The sequence below is a fragment of the Balearica regulorum genome, chromosome 14 (genome assembly GCF_011004875.1).
Source record: "Balearica regulorum gibbericeps isolate bBalReg1 chromosome 14, bBalReg1.pri, whole genome shotgun sequence".
In the NCBI taxonomy this organism is placed as follows: domain Eukaryota; kingdom Metazoa; phylum Chordata; class Aves; order Gruiformes; family Gruidae; genus Balearica; species Balearica regulorum.
In genome coordinates, this window is record NC_046197.1 from 17034447 (window position 1) to 17050778 (window position 16332).

General features: G+C 38.9%; 1 protein-coding gene across 1 annotated transcript in view; it reads right to left on the minus strand.

Annotated features, from left to right (window-relative positions):
• Positions 1-16332, minus strand: part of SPOCK1 (SPARC (osteonectin), cwcv and kazal like domains proteoglycan 1) — a 315620-nt gene that overhangs the window by 119133 nt on the left and 180155 nt on the right. Inside the window, exon 4 of the mRNA XM_075766315.1 lies at positions 12058-12172. Coding sequence (XP_075622430.1) covers positions 12058-12172 — 115 coding nt within the window. The remainder of the gene's footprint in view (positions 1-12057; positions 12173-16332) is intronic.

The window sequence follows — 16332 nt, forward strand, 5'->3', positions numbered from 1 at the left end:
CCACTTCATTAATATAACAGAATCTTCATGATATATTTGCTATTTATTTATTTATTTTAGACAGCTCTACACTGTAGCCAGTTAAGCAGCTTAGAGTGAATATACCGTCCTTGATAAAAGACATACCACTGAATTTACAGATGAGAAAGGTGAATATGGATCCTCCAAACATAAAATGACCCTGTAGGCTTCCAACTCTACAGCTATGTAAGTATGAGATGGACTTTAATGAATCACAATTTCCTGTTGAGGAAAATGAATGTTGGAGTTCAACATCATCTCATGGACTGCCTGCTCACAGCCTCCAGACCGTGAAATCCACCAGGGCAAATCCTGAGAGCTGTGGCATTCTGAAACAATAACTGTTTTCAGTTTTAAGAAGCCATGAATGGGCTTGGTAGGAGATAAAATTGACTACTGGCATTGAGAATTTAGCGCTGACTTTCACAGCAGATTCAAGGAAGAATGTCCCTGCCCATGGCAGGGGGGTAGGAACTACGTGATCTTAGAGGTCCCTTCCAACCCAAACCATTCTGTGATTCTATGATTCTATGAGAAAGAACGAAGGGAAGAGCTTAAACCACAGGAGAGAACTTTCTTCTTTTCCTTTTTAGCTTTTGTAGTTCAAACATCTGATCACCTCTTCCAATTATTAGAGAGATCATGCAAGACTTTTGCATTGGTGATCTGGACTGCAATTACATTGGCATGGTGTTTCCTTCCTCGATTCCCTTAAAAAATTGGCTGAATAATAAGAAGTATAAAGTATTACATAGCAATATCAAGATTTTTTTCCTCCTCTTTTTTTAAGACATAGAAGACGCTCACAGGAATGAAATTATCATATATTATAAAACTGGTTTAAATCTAGAGATGCAAGCAATGTATCTTTCACAAATCTGCTAAGATACTACTCTTTCTGCCTAAAAAGTTAATGGCACAGCATTGCCTTTCTAGAGTTAATTTGTAAGTGGAACAGTGATAGCTGAACAGACATGTTTAAAGAAGCAAAATATTTTGGGTTGATTTCTAATCATCATTAGTACTCCCTATATACAGAGCTTTAAACAGACTGTACTTTGGTGGCTCATGTCCATAATGTCATTCGTGGTTCATTGGTTGAATTAATCTGATATAAAATGACTAAATTGAAAATCTGTAGGTTGAGCTCTTGATGAGTTCTGGCACAGCACTAAGCAGGCAATCATAACCTTATTAATGAAAAGAGAATGATAGAAATTGAAATATTAAAGAAGTGGGAAGTAATAGATTAAAAGTTAATTTTGATGACATAACTTGCACCAAATAAGAAAATGAATGATGCAAAAAGCTCCTTTTTATTGTTTTCATATGCTATTTCTTTGAAAAGAGTGCCATTAGATGGAACTGTATGGCTGTGAAAGGGATAAACCACCTAAGACTACTTTTTTCAACTTCTTATATTAGCTGTCATTCATGCCTTTGTTGCTAATCTTGTTTGGAGCTGGCAAGCCTATGTGGAAAAGATCTTCACAGTACAAGTTTTTTGCAATCTTTAACTCAAAAATGAACGCCAAGATACTGGCTGATGAATTCCTCAGGGTGGTCTTGGATATGTCTTCATCATTTTTCCTAGTGAAGCTTTGTGCCTGAAATGATGAAGGATATTGAACAAGATATGAAATTCAGCAGAACTCTGCAGAAAACGACATCCACCTTTAGAGAAGCCAAAGTTTCCCACCCAAGAGAGCCATGCACACAGGGTAGAAAGCTGTGAACTATGCAAGGCAAGAGGTGTAAAAGAGCCTGGCCCAACTCATTAGACTGTTAACCTGTTGTTATCAATGGCGTTCACTGCTACTGAAAGGCTCTAGAAGCGATAACTGGAAAATCTCCGAAGTGCAATGGTAAAATACAGAACTGTTTTACGAACAATAAAGATCAGTCTTTGGTAGGTTTAAAAGTTATATATGTTGAGTCTGCATCACACTGAAGACACACGATTGTAAAAAGGAGCAAACTGACCAGCATCAAATGAAATGCAATATTTTTAAAGGCCTAATTTGCAAATTTCATTCGAAATATATTGTTTGTAATATTCACTGCAATTGGAATCTATAATGCCATTTATCAAAAGGCAGATTTTAAAATGCTGCACATTTAATACTTTTTTCAATATAATGGGATGTTGGAAATTGAAGAAAAGCTTTAATAAAATTCCTTCGCTGTAAACATCAGTCCCAATCTTACAAAAGCATGCCTTTTATTAGCTCTAAAAAGACTTTTCCACTGAACACATTCATGTCCTGGGGCTTCTACAGCAAAAACCAGCAATAAATTTAGAATCTCCAGTAAACAGATTATTGTATAAATACAGAATAATTTTAAGAGCATTGGAGGTCATTTGTAAACATAGATAATAATTTCTGACTGACTAGATTACTCAACAGATTTAAGAAAAGGATAAACAGCAAAAATACAGACACGTATTAAATATTGTTACAAATTTGTTTCCAGCAGTCCTATAGTTAAGATTTTTAGCATATAGAAAATACAAAGAGCATGAATCGGGAAATAGATACTGGATCTAGTGGGCTGTGGTAAACCCAGAAAGATTGCAGATTCCAGGTCCTTTGAGGATTAACAAAGTCATAGAGAAAGTCAGCCAACAGCTCAAGGCAGTAACACATGCACGTGACATACAAGGTCATTGGTCAAATGTGGTACCACTGACAGATATAGGGAGAGCCTGTAGAACTGTTCTCCTGGGTCCCACATCTTAATATACCCACCTGTTTGCATTTGGATAATAGTCATAATGGAGATGTGTTAAGGTTGTTCGAAAAAGCATTGCAAATCCAAGAACTACCAAGCTACTCTGTATGCAAGGCCTAACATCTTCTTACAGGACAAGGATACAAAGGCAGTGAATCCCATCCAACTTTATTCATTTGTTCATTATTCATTTGTTGGCAAGTCTCTTGACATTTGCCTAGCAGATGGCATTTACACCAATTACTGTTTTCATTTCTTGCTCACTTCAGAGTGAACAAGAGGAGCTTTCCAAACAACAAAAGAGCCAACATTCCTTATGTTGTGAACGACTCACAATCCAAGTCAGGAGTAGACAAATGCCGTGGAGGAGGTGATTGAACTTTTAACTCAGGCTTCTTCCAGATATCTCAAGGCAAGCAGGAGCTTTTGATTGTTAACTTAGCTTTGGAGGCTAGCTCTCAAGAAGTTGATAAGAGCTATATCAAGAGGTTTATATATGATCAATTCTACAGTCAATGAAAGAACGCACCAAGATAGTAAAACTGTTAAAGAAGAAACATTGTGTTGCCCTTATCTTAGCTTTCATACATTTAAATTTTCCTGCTGGCCTTTGTTCCCTATGAATCTGCTGCTTATCATAGAATCCTTTAGCTTGGAAAAGACCTTTAAGATCATCGACTCTAACTGTAATAGTCACACATTCACCTTCACATATGCATTTTCTGCCATTAAACATTTAAGTTTCATATTAGTCAGATCTCAGAGCTCTAAACACTGAATTTTCTATGTAGTTTATATGTAATGTTTGGCTAGTTATGGCTTGTATTTATTTCAAACTCTTTCTTCCCCCTCCTTTTGTTATCATGTTAATAAAAAATGTTTTGTTTAGATAAAAGTAATTTTGGCTATTGTATTTTTCTAGTGAGTAGAATGCTATGTGCAAATCCTTGAAAGAGCAAATTGCACATACATCTACCCAATTCTGGACTGTATATCAATCCAGAGATACATAGAACATCAAAGCCAGAACTGTTCTCCCGAAAGCTCAGTTGAAAGCCCACCTGGAATACAGACATCTGAATCGGAGATAGTCTACTGGGGCTCACGGAAGGACAACCACAGGTTTAAAGCAGGCATGGATAGAACAGGCACTTAAAAGGGGATTAATTTGAGAAATAAAGATTAAAATCTTAATAAGCAGTGACTCAGAGGGAATATAATGCCTAAAGATGTGCAAAGACTTTAAGCAGCAAGAAGACAAAGTGATAATTTTGGGTTTCATTTCTTTACTGATCTCAGCAGCCAAGCCCAATAAGCTCTGCTACAAAGGAAAACTGAGACAGGCAAGAGGAATAAATGTCTTTTTAAGAGAGGTTTTTTATAAGAAAAAAGAGCATTTGTTTAGTCTAGCAAAACCACAGAAGGTTATTCTTTCCAAATAAATACTGAGGAACCATTTAGGAAAACTCCAGAAGTTTTAGCTGGATTTGAATACGTTTAGGCTACATATTAGCGGGTTTCTAACCAGAAGGGTTCAGATGCTAAGGATTCTTCCAAATGGAGTAGAGGGTGCAATAAACCTTATTATCTTTAAGACAGAACTTGGTAGGCTAATGCAAAAGTTTCTACCATACTGTTGCAGAGGGTTTGGACTTAATGATCCAAGAAGTCACTTCTGGTCCATTTGTATATACTGCTAAAAGTCTACAACTCGAAATAATAAGAGCAGGAATATTACGAAGCGATATTCAACCCATCCAATAATATTGTCTTCAAATGCATAAGCGAAACTATTTATAAATGTTAATCAAAGTGCAGAAGATAATAGGTTATTTTCTTATTCTATTCAATATAATACCTTTCTGATGATAGCTAAGGTATCCGGAGGTATTGAGGTGGTTTTCAGTGAGTGCCCTGATACTGGTCTAAAAAGAGTTACACAGCCGGAGAATGTCTCAATAACCATTGTATTGCCTTTTATGCTTGCAGCATCCTCACAGTAAAGTAGAGCACAGTAAGATAGGAGCTGCAGAGTAAAAGGCAATGACCTTAGCAGTAAGACGTTCACCCCAGCAGCCAGGTGCTTGGTGACTGTGAATAAAAGACAGTAAATCCCCTGTTGATAGCAAGAACAAGTTCATCTATTGTTATGCCAAAGCAGACAGAGATGAGGACTACACACTTTAAAATCCATTATAAAAGAGCTGTGCACTATCATATATTTCAAAAATTACTCATGTCCAATAGGAGACAGTCACCTTGCACTACTCTAATGAGCTCTAAAGCTGATGAAGCATGACTAGCAATGAGTTACCAGTTCTTGGAGACAAGTGCAGAGTGGCTAATTGGCCTCGGGACGCAGAAAGTTTCCCATCTAGGCTATTGGTGACAATCCCCCTGTCAGCTGTTGCGCAGTTTCCATGGGAGATAGCTGTGCTCCGCCTGACCATATTTTAGCATGTCTACATTTTTCTGTGGAAGACTGAAAATGCACAGAAATGCCAAAATGCCCAAAACTTGGGCACTTTTTGCTTTGAGTCAGGAACCATATATGAATTGGGTTTTAAAGATGACTGCAGTACTTCAAGTCAAAGAGAGTGGACCTTTCCTTCTACATGTTGGCTAATGCTCAGGGGTCTTCTACCTCTGAGTTTTGAAATAAACTGAAGTCACGAGCATATCCAGAACTCAGGAAAGTCAGAAAACATGCTAAAAGTCTTGTCTGTTGAGGGGAGATACCACAGCCAGCTTCCTCCAGAAAATACTAAACTGGAGGATTTTTGTGCAGAAACTCCTGGCAGCAAGTAGGTCACTCTCATGATTGGGAACAGAACTAGCTCATACCATCTTGACTGATGAAAGGTAGTCCCTCCACAGACTCTCCCTACAGTCTCTTTAGTTAAAAGCCATTTACCTTACGCAGACTTGAAACTGAGACATGGACTACTTGGAGAATGAGACCTACAGTTTACAGATTATCCTGTTCAGTAGAGTAAAATCTGCTTTTAAAACCAGTGAGTGCTGTTCCAATATTTAAGCATCCTTGGACTGAATCCTGGGCTGTTAAAGATGGAGACTGTCTTGGAGGAAAAGCTACTGACTTTTGGGAGTTCATGCTTAGGTCATAATTTTCATAATCAAAATTTTTAAAATAACTGTAATGGGGAATAAAGGATAGTGCCAGACCCTTATGCTGTTCTCTCGTGATATTCAGTGGTCCCCTTGAGCACTGGTAGATTGATGGCACACCATACCATGTGCTCTCTGTCTTATTAAAAGGCAACTTAGCCCGCATAAGAAAAACAAACATTCCTGATTTCCCCGTGTCTATTACTTGTCTGCTGCAAAATCCAAAACTTTTGCACTGTAGCAGAGGCATGCCTTTTTTTTGTCAGGCGGTCCAGAGATGAAAAATTTTTTAAAGCTTTCAAGTTTTCTCTAAAGACTTGCACACAACACTTGCGCATCACATTATGTGATGTACTTGGCTGTGACCTCAAAAGCCCTTCTCTCTTTGATTTTCCTGGATTCTCATTTATTTTTCTGGACAAACAGCATGAGCTACAGTTAAACTGTGCAGTGTACCATGAGTGATTATATATTAGAAAGAATAATAGTCTTTACAGAGTAATGCACTATAGTTTACAAATTTAAAAAAATGCCATTTACGCCATCCTGTTCATGTCTAGAACTTTCATTCATAGAGGATTAAAATAATTCTCCAAGATTCTGTCAGAGGTACCCTTGGGAATAATAAGCCTAAATTTTGGCAATTTCCCCAGTACAATATATTTGTTTGGATAAAAAATAATGCAATCTGTTTTTTTTTGTGAGTGTGTGTTTAATCAAATATTTCAACGCTCTTTCTTCTGAAGCAAAAATCTATGCCAGTAGATTAGAGAAATCAATGCTCAGCATTAGAGGTGGATAAAGTGTTTTGCTTGGAAATATTCCTTTTTTTTTTTTTTTCAGGGAAAATCAGATTTAGCAACTCCAAAACAGTTTGCAGAGAGATGTAAATATTGCCGTATTGTTACTTAGAAAAAAATCCAACAAATTTGAAATAGCTTTTTTTTTCCCCCTAAAACAATGGTCAAAAGATTTTAGTTTTGCTGTAAACTGGTCAGTTTTCTTCCCTTAATTCTGAAAATGTTAATTGACAAAATAATTCATTTGGTGCCAATAAACAAATCTGCAGTAAAAATTAGTTCATAACTGTGAATTCATCCCAGAACTTCCAAAACCTCTGGGGATGTGAAAAATAATTTTGATATTTATGGTTTCTGCATGCATTAACAATTTAATTTTCATAAGGATTTTATTATAGAGAGGTATTATCCTAAATTATTGAGTGGAGTCCCACATCTCACCATTAAAGTTACGGAGTCCTGTTACTCTAGGAAAGCCTCAGTGTCCCAGACACATTTTTTGGATGCTGCCTACCCAAGACAGGTGAACAAACTGTGTTCTACTGCAGCACCATTGAAAATAACTGCATTTTTCCTCAACTAAGATTAAATAATAATTGAAAGAACAGTATTTTTACAGCAGATTTTTCAGATTTTCTGCATAATTTTGCCTCTCTTGCCTCTGCCAGCTTGCAAACTAGCACCAAGACTTCAATGAAATGGGGAAGAATTCACCCTGTTAGGGAGTCATGTCCCTTCCCTCTTCATTTTAGCACAAATTGAAAGAAAAGTGGGGATTTGCAGAGAAATTAGAAATAGTGACACTTTGATTTGGATATGTTCAGAAGTAATAAAAGCTTACTAGAAAAACTAGTTGGGTAGTCTCCATGGAGAAAGAAAACAAAAAAAAAGAATAAACCTCAGAATGGTCTTGCCCTATTATTGTCTGAGTTCTCCTATCTTGCTGCTTGTGGTAGCCCTTTGAAGAAAATACAAGTAAAACACATACAGTTAACAGTGATAAATATACCAAGAGGAAGCTGAACAATGTTATTTTGTAAAGTTCCTTTTGGAATATGCTTTTTTTCCTGAATTGTACTTAATACACAAACGAACAACAATTATTTCCTGAATCAGCATGAAAATGGACAAGAGAATTAAAAAAAAGCTATGAACACAGCAAGGCTAATTGGAGAACAAACTGATGTTATTAGTAGATCCAGAGATAATTAATCATCTCCTAGGTTTAGTTCTGTTACAACACCTCATATAGATTGTGCACGCGTTCAGGCTTTGATAAACATTACCACATAAATTAGGCAGAATTACACATCACGAGCTTAGGAACAAGTCCTCCCTCACATCGCTGAGGTCGCTGAAAACGGGGGAGTTGGGTTTTCAGCAGGGGAAGATATTACCCCCAAAGGAGGGCTTGGTGGTGTGCCAACCCTCACTGGCACTGAGCAGCACTGGCGGAGTATGAAAGCAAGCAAGAGAAACCCCAGACATGCACAAGCCTGAGGAATAGCGCTGTTTAAAATCCTTGCTTATGTGCACAACTTTTCAATAAATCCCTAAAAGTGCATCTGCTGTGGTCAAAGATTTTTCTGTGATGCTCCCAAGCAGTTCTTGAAAGCAGGTGGGTCACTGACGTTCTGGCAATTACTCATTTCCTTCATTCATGAATTCCCTTCTGGATGCAATTTAAAGGACACAAATAGCACATAGAATAGCAGCGGTACAAAAATGCTCAGTTTCACATATGGGGATGTTTTACTGGACTTGTTTTCAACAGGGTCCTTCCTAACCAGAAATGGTGCATCAAACGCAGGATTTGTAAAGGAAGAGAGGGAGATTTGTCTGCTCATTGTGGATAAGTGTAGTTGCCACATTGGTCAGACCAAGCATTTGATGCATAATTTAGAAGAACAGATGTTTTATCTGGGAACTTGTCCAGATCTTCCAAAAAAAAAAAAAAAAAAAATCATGAGGAACTCAGTAGTGGCCTCTTCTGTCAGCAGCAGTAGCCTCAAAAGTACCGAAGAAATACTGAGCAAATAGCTGGATTCCTAAGTCACAGCAGAGAAGCAGAGACATTGCTTGATTAACTTTGTGAGTGACATACACTGCGGTGATGAGCTAATTGGTGATGGCCAGTTAAATGGACTGAACAAAGCTGAAAACCCTGGACATGTTAATATGCCCATTTTTTTTCATCAGTCCTCTTTTCTCATTCTGTTCTTTTCAAAAAAGCCCAAGAGTGACATCTTTCCTTCCTGTCAGCTGCACTAACACCGTCAGAGACAAATTGCACGAAGTTTTACAGGAATGCAAATGTATGAGATATCTTTGAGAGATATTAACTACTGCATTTCATGCAAAACTGAACTAATAAAGATTTTTCATCATAGATCATGTCCAAATTGAAAAGGGTTTTAATCCACACAAAAGATTTCATAAGGCTCTATCATTAGTTCAAGGACTATTAAGTATATAAGAAGGTACCTTCAAATTTATCTTTTACACACTCTTCAATCACTGCTCAGTCTTGCCTTTTCTCATAATGCCCTGTCCAATTTGTACTGTAAACGCCTTAGAGGATGTGCTGACAGAATGCTATTATCTGTCTGAAATACCTCTCAGACCTCTTCTCCCTTATCTTCAAGGCCCAGGGCTGCTCACCAGGTGACTGTGGAGGGGAGGAAAGGAGGAAGAGGGAAGGAGGAAGGCTGCCAGGCTGGTACCCCACCATCGAACCTCCCGGCACTGTGAGCTGCTCTCCCAGGGACCCTCCCCACGAGCCCTGCCAGCTGCGTCAGGGGATCCCACATCCAGCAGGTCCACCACGGGCAGGATCAAAAGCATTGGGCTTGCCCTGTCTGAAAGCCTTACGGGATGAGTTAGCCATCACGGAGCCAGGGTTTGAGTAAATGTAAAATAATGATTTTTCATTTAACTCAATTTTATACACTGTTATTGTATTCTTGCAGTGGTTTATAAAGTGTGCATTCCAGCACAAAGGAGATGAAACAGCAATGGCATTGCGTTGTCACCGGTGATTTCAAAGTTAGCTACACTATGCCTGGAAAAATACAGTTTCCTTGTGCTGCAACTCTTCAGCAGGCCAGTTAATCAGGTGATGCAAATCGGCGTAGCTCCGTCTGGAAGCCTCAGCAATAACGCAAGATGTTGCTCTCCTGATTACTTTTTGCTGAGCCTACGTGCTTTCTAAAGCCACTACAGCAAGTTGATAATGATGCATGAAATGGAAAATCCTTCTGAGCACACCCAAAAGCACTGTGGATGCGCCAAGCAATCGCAATGCTGCTGTGCTATTCGATGGTTCTTACGACCCATGTGCCCACAGTGATGTATTCAGCCTCGCGCTGGTTTTAAATAGGTGCAACTCCATCTCTTGGAACACATTTGCTCCTGATTAACACAGCCTTAAATACAACTGGGGTCAGATGTACAGCAGTATTCAGGTCAGGCACAGAAAAAAGAACAGGATGTTGTGGGACTAAAGATGAAAATCTTTAGTGGTGTCACTCCGCTGATCCACATCAGCAGAGAATTTGGCCTAGTTACTTTCCTCATGACATGCCTACCCTCTGAGGCAAGGGTAGCTGGATATTTTGAGAATAAAACTACTTTGGGGACGTATGTGCCACTATCACACATCAGCAGTGGTTCTTTCAGCATTACAAAACTTGCTGGAAATTGTTTGGAGAATTTTCAAAGGAAGTTTTCAATACTTTGCTATTTATCTCCATAGTCAGAGTGCTACTCAAAGGTTAGCTGAACTAGCTGCAGGCAGTGGAGGAATCATGGCGAGATCACATGAAACACAGCCTGGTTTCTGGAAAAAGGGATATTCAGCTCCTCCTCTATACCATTACTCTGTACCATTTTGACTGCTTTTGGGACATTAAATACTGGAAATAGCTCAGAAAGCATTTGGCTCAACATCTATGTCTATATATATAAGGACCACTATATAATGCAAGTGCTTTAGATCCACCCTAACTAGAAAATGTAAGCTACATAATGCCAAAAATGTCATTAGAATGTAAGCGCTGCACATAGCCATACTCCTAACATCCTTCCCAGGGTTCATTCCATATTGAAAACCAAAGATTAAACATGCTGCCTTATGCACATTACACCATTTACTATGTATTATAAATCAAAGATTTTTTTTCTTTTCTTTTTTTTTTTTTTTTTTTTTTTACTGGATTAGCTTCCTCAGCCAGGTAGGAGTGAGATAAAATGAGATGTAGAACTGGTACATGGGAACCAGATCATCCTGAATTTAAACAGTTGTGGAACTACGATCTCAGCTGACAATGACATTTAGGGACCTCAGTTGTTAGAGGCAAATTTTTGCTTCCCTACTAAATAGCGAAAGAAATTGGAGACCAATCCCCAGATTTATCACTCAAACGTAATGAAAGCAACACAACATATTTTTCTCAAAGTACAGAGCAACCATTCAGAGTTGTCCATTACAGCAGTACAGGTTTTATTCGACATCTGTTGGCAAGTGGAGGGTCTTAGTTCTTCAGTTTTATTCTGGGTCTTGACTCAGAGAGACTCTGGAGATACTCAAGACCAGTTTCCTTACTGGTTCTACTTGTTCTGCTTCCAAAGAGGGCAATACTAATTTGCTTGCTCTAAATTTGTTTATAAATTTCTTCATTCTTGGTTGTTTGTAGAATATTTCAACCTATACTCATTAGGGTTTTTTTGTTGTTGTTGTTTATTCGTATCTTCTCTCAGTGAAGTTCTGTGGTCTAATTTGAGCATCTTGGCCAAAGCTTTTGATATATTAGCTATTTCATTTGCTCTTAATTCAGTCATTCAACAATCACATCTGGAGCTTTCTGTAATTATGTGACTCCCCGGGGAGATGCTCTACAAAGTTCCACCAACATTTTTCAGTTCTTTGCCAAATTTAAGCAGAGGTTTTATATATTTATTTTTTTAAAATCTTTATCAATCTCTTTATTTGCTTCTAATTGAGTTACTGGAACTATAGATGTCTCTGACACAATGTTTTCATTTCATATTCCAGGTTTTCAGATTTTAAAATATGCATGGTTACTGCTTTCTGCAAGGAGAAAACCACTCACAGCACTGGGAGAGCACCCTGCACTCCGCACTACCTGGTGCACCATGTTCCAGTTCATCTTTTTGCAATAATAAATAAATAATAAATTATAAATAATAAGACTTCTGTTTATCTTCAGAAAAAAAATTGGAAATTAAACTTTAAAGGAAAGTTTTTAAATTATGTTTTTTAATGTTTATTTTGGAGATTTCTCATTTTACTTCTCCTCATCACATGGATGTCTATGAAGACAGAAAAACCTCAATCGACATAAAGTGTCCTTACCTGTGTACCAGCTGCTTGCGGCTTACACAAATAGGAGTTTCATAGTCATGAGTGACACACACTTTATGTGGGCTGCACTTCACCTTCAAACATGGATCTTTGGATGGATCAAGGGCTATAAAGAAGCAAACATATTAAAAAAGAAAGTGAGAATAGCATATAAAGTTATCTCTTGGCTGACACATGACAACTAGTTAGAATGAACACCCCTATATCTGAGCAAATAAATACTTTGCCACTTTAGAGCATGTGCCGCTGTTTTCAGACTGTGTTAAAGAAAGATGTTTAAGTAGAAAGATAGATGGAGACCTTAAAGGCTCTGAATATTGAACAGTGATCTGAGTCTAACTTGGCATTCACATTGATATTAGACATGATACTTTGGGAAGAAGCTCTGGTATAACAATCTTTATAATTTTGTTTGTTTCACAGAAAAGTTACGGTGGAATAAAATACTCTCACAAGTAACAAAATTACTAGAATTTCAGAAGCTGTAACTGACATTGCCGAGTGCTAATAAATTTAATTTCGCAGATACAGTATAGCAGGCATATTATTGTGTAGAAATTATTTTTAATTTTCATGGATAAGTATCTCCTGTACTTAGAAGAAGAGTAGTAACAACAGCAAAGTAATCTTGGGCTTTTATACAACTTCCATCACCAGCAGTGCTGTCGGAAGTGGGATTAGAGAACATGATGTGTTGCTATCTCAGAGCAAATATGCCCAAACTGTTGTCCCTGCTGATGCTCCCCAGGGCAAGTTCTTCCTCCAAACTTGTCCTCACACTCTTTCTTCTCCTTCCAGCACTCTCCAATGTTCTTCCTCTTGGTGGTAGCATCCCCACTTTGGTCTGAGGTTTTGGTTCACCGAGGAGCCATCACTGCTGCTTTGCCATTTTCTCCAGTAGCCTAAGCAGAGCCTAACAGGATCTGAGGACGGGCAGGAACACATAGCCCAGAAATGTATCTTCATCCTTCAGCTAGCCCCAAGATGAATAATACAATGGGCAAGCTTTATCTCAACATTTCCTAAGCTGCTGGAGAAAAGGACATGGCAGCAGTAAAGGGAACTTCTCTCCCTCTAATGTGATGGATGATGTGAGGTCCTGCAGCTAATCAGGAGTCTGGAAAATGTGCAAAAGTGACATGCAATCCTGCATTGGAAAGTGTGGGGCACTAGGGTTCACTCTCAGGTACCCTCTGTACAGTTTTGATTGGCAAAGATCCCACGAACCTTCCTCCTGACCATATCCATTTACCAATCCTCTGGTTCAAATCGGCCCCTCTATAAAAGTGTATGGCGAGGCTGCACAGCAGTGCACTTGAAGGCGTGCATAACGTTGTACCCTAATGATGATGCAAACGGACTTAGAGGGCTGCAGACAGAAAGTAATTACCAAAATTGGCTTTTAGCCAGGACACAGGGATTAACACACATGCACACACACACACACACACGTTCTGCTTATCTGAAAAGGCTACTCAGAGACTGAAAGGGCACAGTGATACGCTGCCAATATTCTAACGGGAGGCTTGTGATGAATGCTTTCCCCAGATGCAACAAACACACTCAGAAAGAAGCAGTGAGAGCCTGAGGAGCCCCCCTTTTTTTTTTTCTCCATACATAAAAATGTCACCTAACACTAAATGAAGAAATTAGCACATGGCATATTACGCCAGGTTTTACTAGAACTGCACGTACCTTTCCCCTCTTCTCAAATAAATGAATATATTAACCGTGTATCAGAGGCCTGATGTGGTAAACTTAAGATTTGTTTTGAGATCATCCTGCTTAGCATCCAAAGGGAGCGAGAGGGTCTGAACTCCACGGAGGCGTGAGCTGCTCCTTCACAGAGGCATGAAGATGCTGGTGCATGAGGCACTGGGGCAGCCTCCTGGTCCCTACAGAAGCTCAGCAGAGGCAGACAGCGTTTGTTGTCCTGCCAGTGTGCAAGCCTGCCTGCTCCTGCCAAATTTCTACAGACTGCTTCCTTAAATGAGTGGTGATTTGGTAACCTTTGAAATAAAAAAAGAGGAACGATACAGAGCTATGCTGGATACCACTCCAATTAGAGCACTGACCCACCTGGGAAAATCTCTTACAAATACTTTTCTGCAATCAAGTCCCATTCGAAAGGCTATCTATCTGAATTCATTCTCTTACAAAAGGATGCTTCTAAAGATCAGCAATAAGACATATCTGTCAGGATGAATTACAAATATTCAAAAAATGGTTATGTGACTACTTCAGAAGAAGGGAAGTCACAGCCATACAGGGAAATTTCACCTTTGTTTAAGAAGTGATTTTTAGATAAGTTTTTTTTTTTGGACATTATTTTGCCATGGATTTGACTTTCTATTCCTCCTCAGTGTGTCCTCAAATCCCATTTTATCTCTCCCCTTCCTCCCCACGTAATGGGAACACTCTTGGAAATGGGCAACTCTTAGTTTCATTTTTGGGACTGTCTAAAGCTCTTATTGCACATTATGATAACTGAGTTTCTCCCTTTTACTGAACTATCAGAGAAACTTTTAAAGGATACTATTTGACGTACAAGAAGTTTCAGTTTGCTGCGTACCAAATTTCTTTATAGGACAGCAAATGTACTTCCAACAAGCAGAGGATTCTTCTGTTTTCCTGCAGTGCTGAGGTACTGCAGCTGTTCTGTGTTGGTTTAAACAGCCATAGCTACAAGCTCTTACCCCATTAGCACCCATCACACATTTGTGATGGGCACTTGTGCTTCACTACTGCATATGTATTTAGTGGAATGCCTTTGGTGCAAGACATGGGGAAACCATAAAAACAAAAGTGTTAAAAGCTTTTTCTTTTAAAGCCATTAAAACTGATAGAAGAGGTGAAGTGAGCAAGGAAGGAGAAAAGACTATCTGTTTCCTGCACCATGAACAGCAAAGCATCAACATCCCATGAGTTGCCATCAGGAAAATATATAGGCAGGGTTTGAGGGGCCAGGGTCTGTCCCCCTGGAAGACCAGAAGCTGAAAAGGCTCTTCAGGGGTGGTTTGCTCTTGCCTTTTCGTGTCTTTTCTAAGTCAGACTAACTGGGACATGAGAAGTAGCCCATCCTCTGCTCCTTACGTTCCCAGAACACAGCGGGTGAGATATACATTCTTAATCCTCTTACTTGGCTCTCACTGGAGACTGAGTTAAAAACTGAGGCAGATATTTGACCTATCTGTCTACCTAGATATTCTTAAACTGGAAAACAGAGTGAGATACCCTCCTTCTGCAAAGCCTTTAATAAGTAAGCGCCACTTGGAGCGTGAAGGGTCACCAGATTATAGGTTCAGTGGGCTGATGTAATTCAAAAGTCATATCCACACACACAAAAAAAATTTAATGACCAGAACTTTTGCTTGCTTGCAGCTGGCCTTGCTCTTTTACGGGAGCACATGCACATTGTTTGCTTTTGCTGGTGACATATCCTTGATGCAAAATGCTGCATCAACAGAAACCATTGTGCAAATTGGCTAGGAGCCCAGGGCTAATAGCTGCCAACATTGCCAGGCTGCTGGAGAGCACTCTCTGGCCGGGTGCTCATAGTTTTCTATCAGCCAGAGCGAGCCTAAGTGGGGATGTAGGTTTAGCCTTGAAAGTCAATACTAGTTTGGCATGAATAAAAGCGGCAAGATTTAGGCCCATGTGGTCTATGTGGAATCATGCACAGTTTCAAAACTTAGCATTTTTTCATTGTAAAATTACTGTACTTCAGGAATGATATCCACTTCAGGAACTCCTTAGGTTTTCTAAGGCAATAAAAATACAGGCACTTCTGAAGTATGTATGTTCTGAAATAGCATCACACAATACATTACTGTTAAAAGAAACATGACTTTGAAATATTTTGCAATTAAAAAATTGTCTATCGGAAAAGAAAAGTATTGTTGAATTGTCATCAGTTTGAAGCACAGGAATGGGAAAAGATGTGGCTGGAAATCCCAATCACTGTTTCCTTTTAAATCACACCTCAACTTCTCTCTATCTCAGTGTCTTGCTTCTAAAATCTGAAAAGAATACTACTGCTGGCAATAATAATAAATAAAGCTTTCCCCGCTGACCTGTGTGTTGGAGGAATTATTCCATTCATTGTGGAAAAGCTCATGAAGATCCTTAAACAGAACACGCTATAGAAGCATCATTTATTATTCATTACAAAGAGCCCTTACATCCAGTTCAACACAGTAGAAGAAAGTTTATTAAATACAATGCAAAACTGTGGGCTTTGTCAGAAGACAGCAAAAAAACCCCACA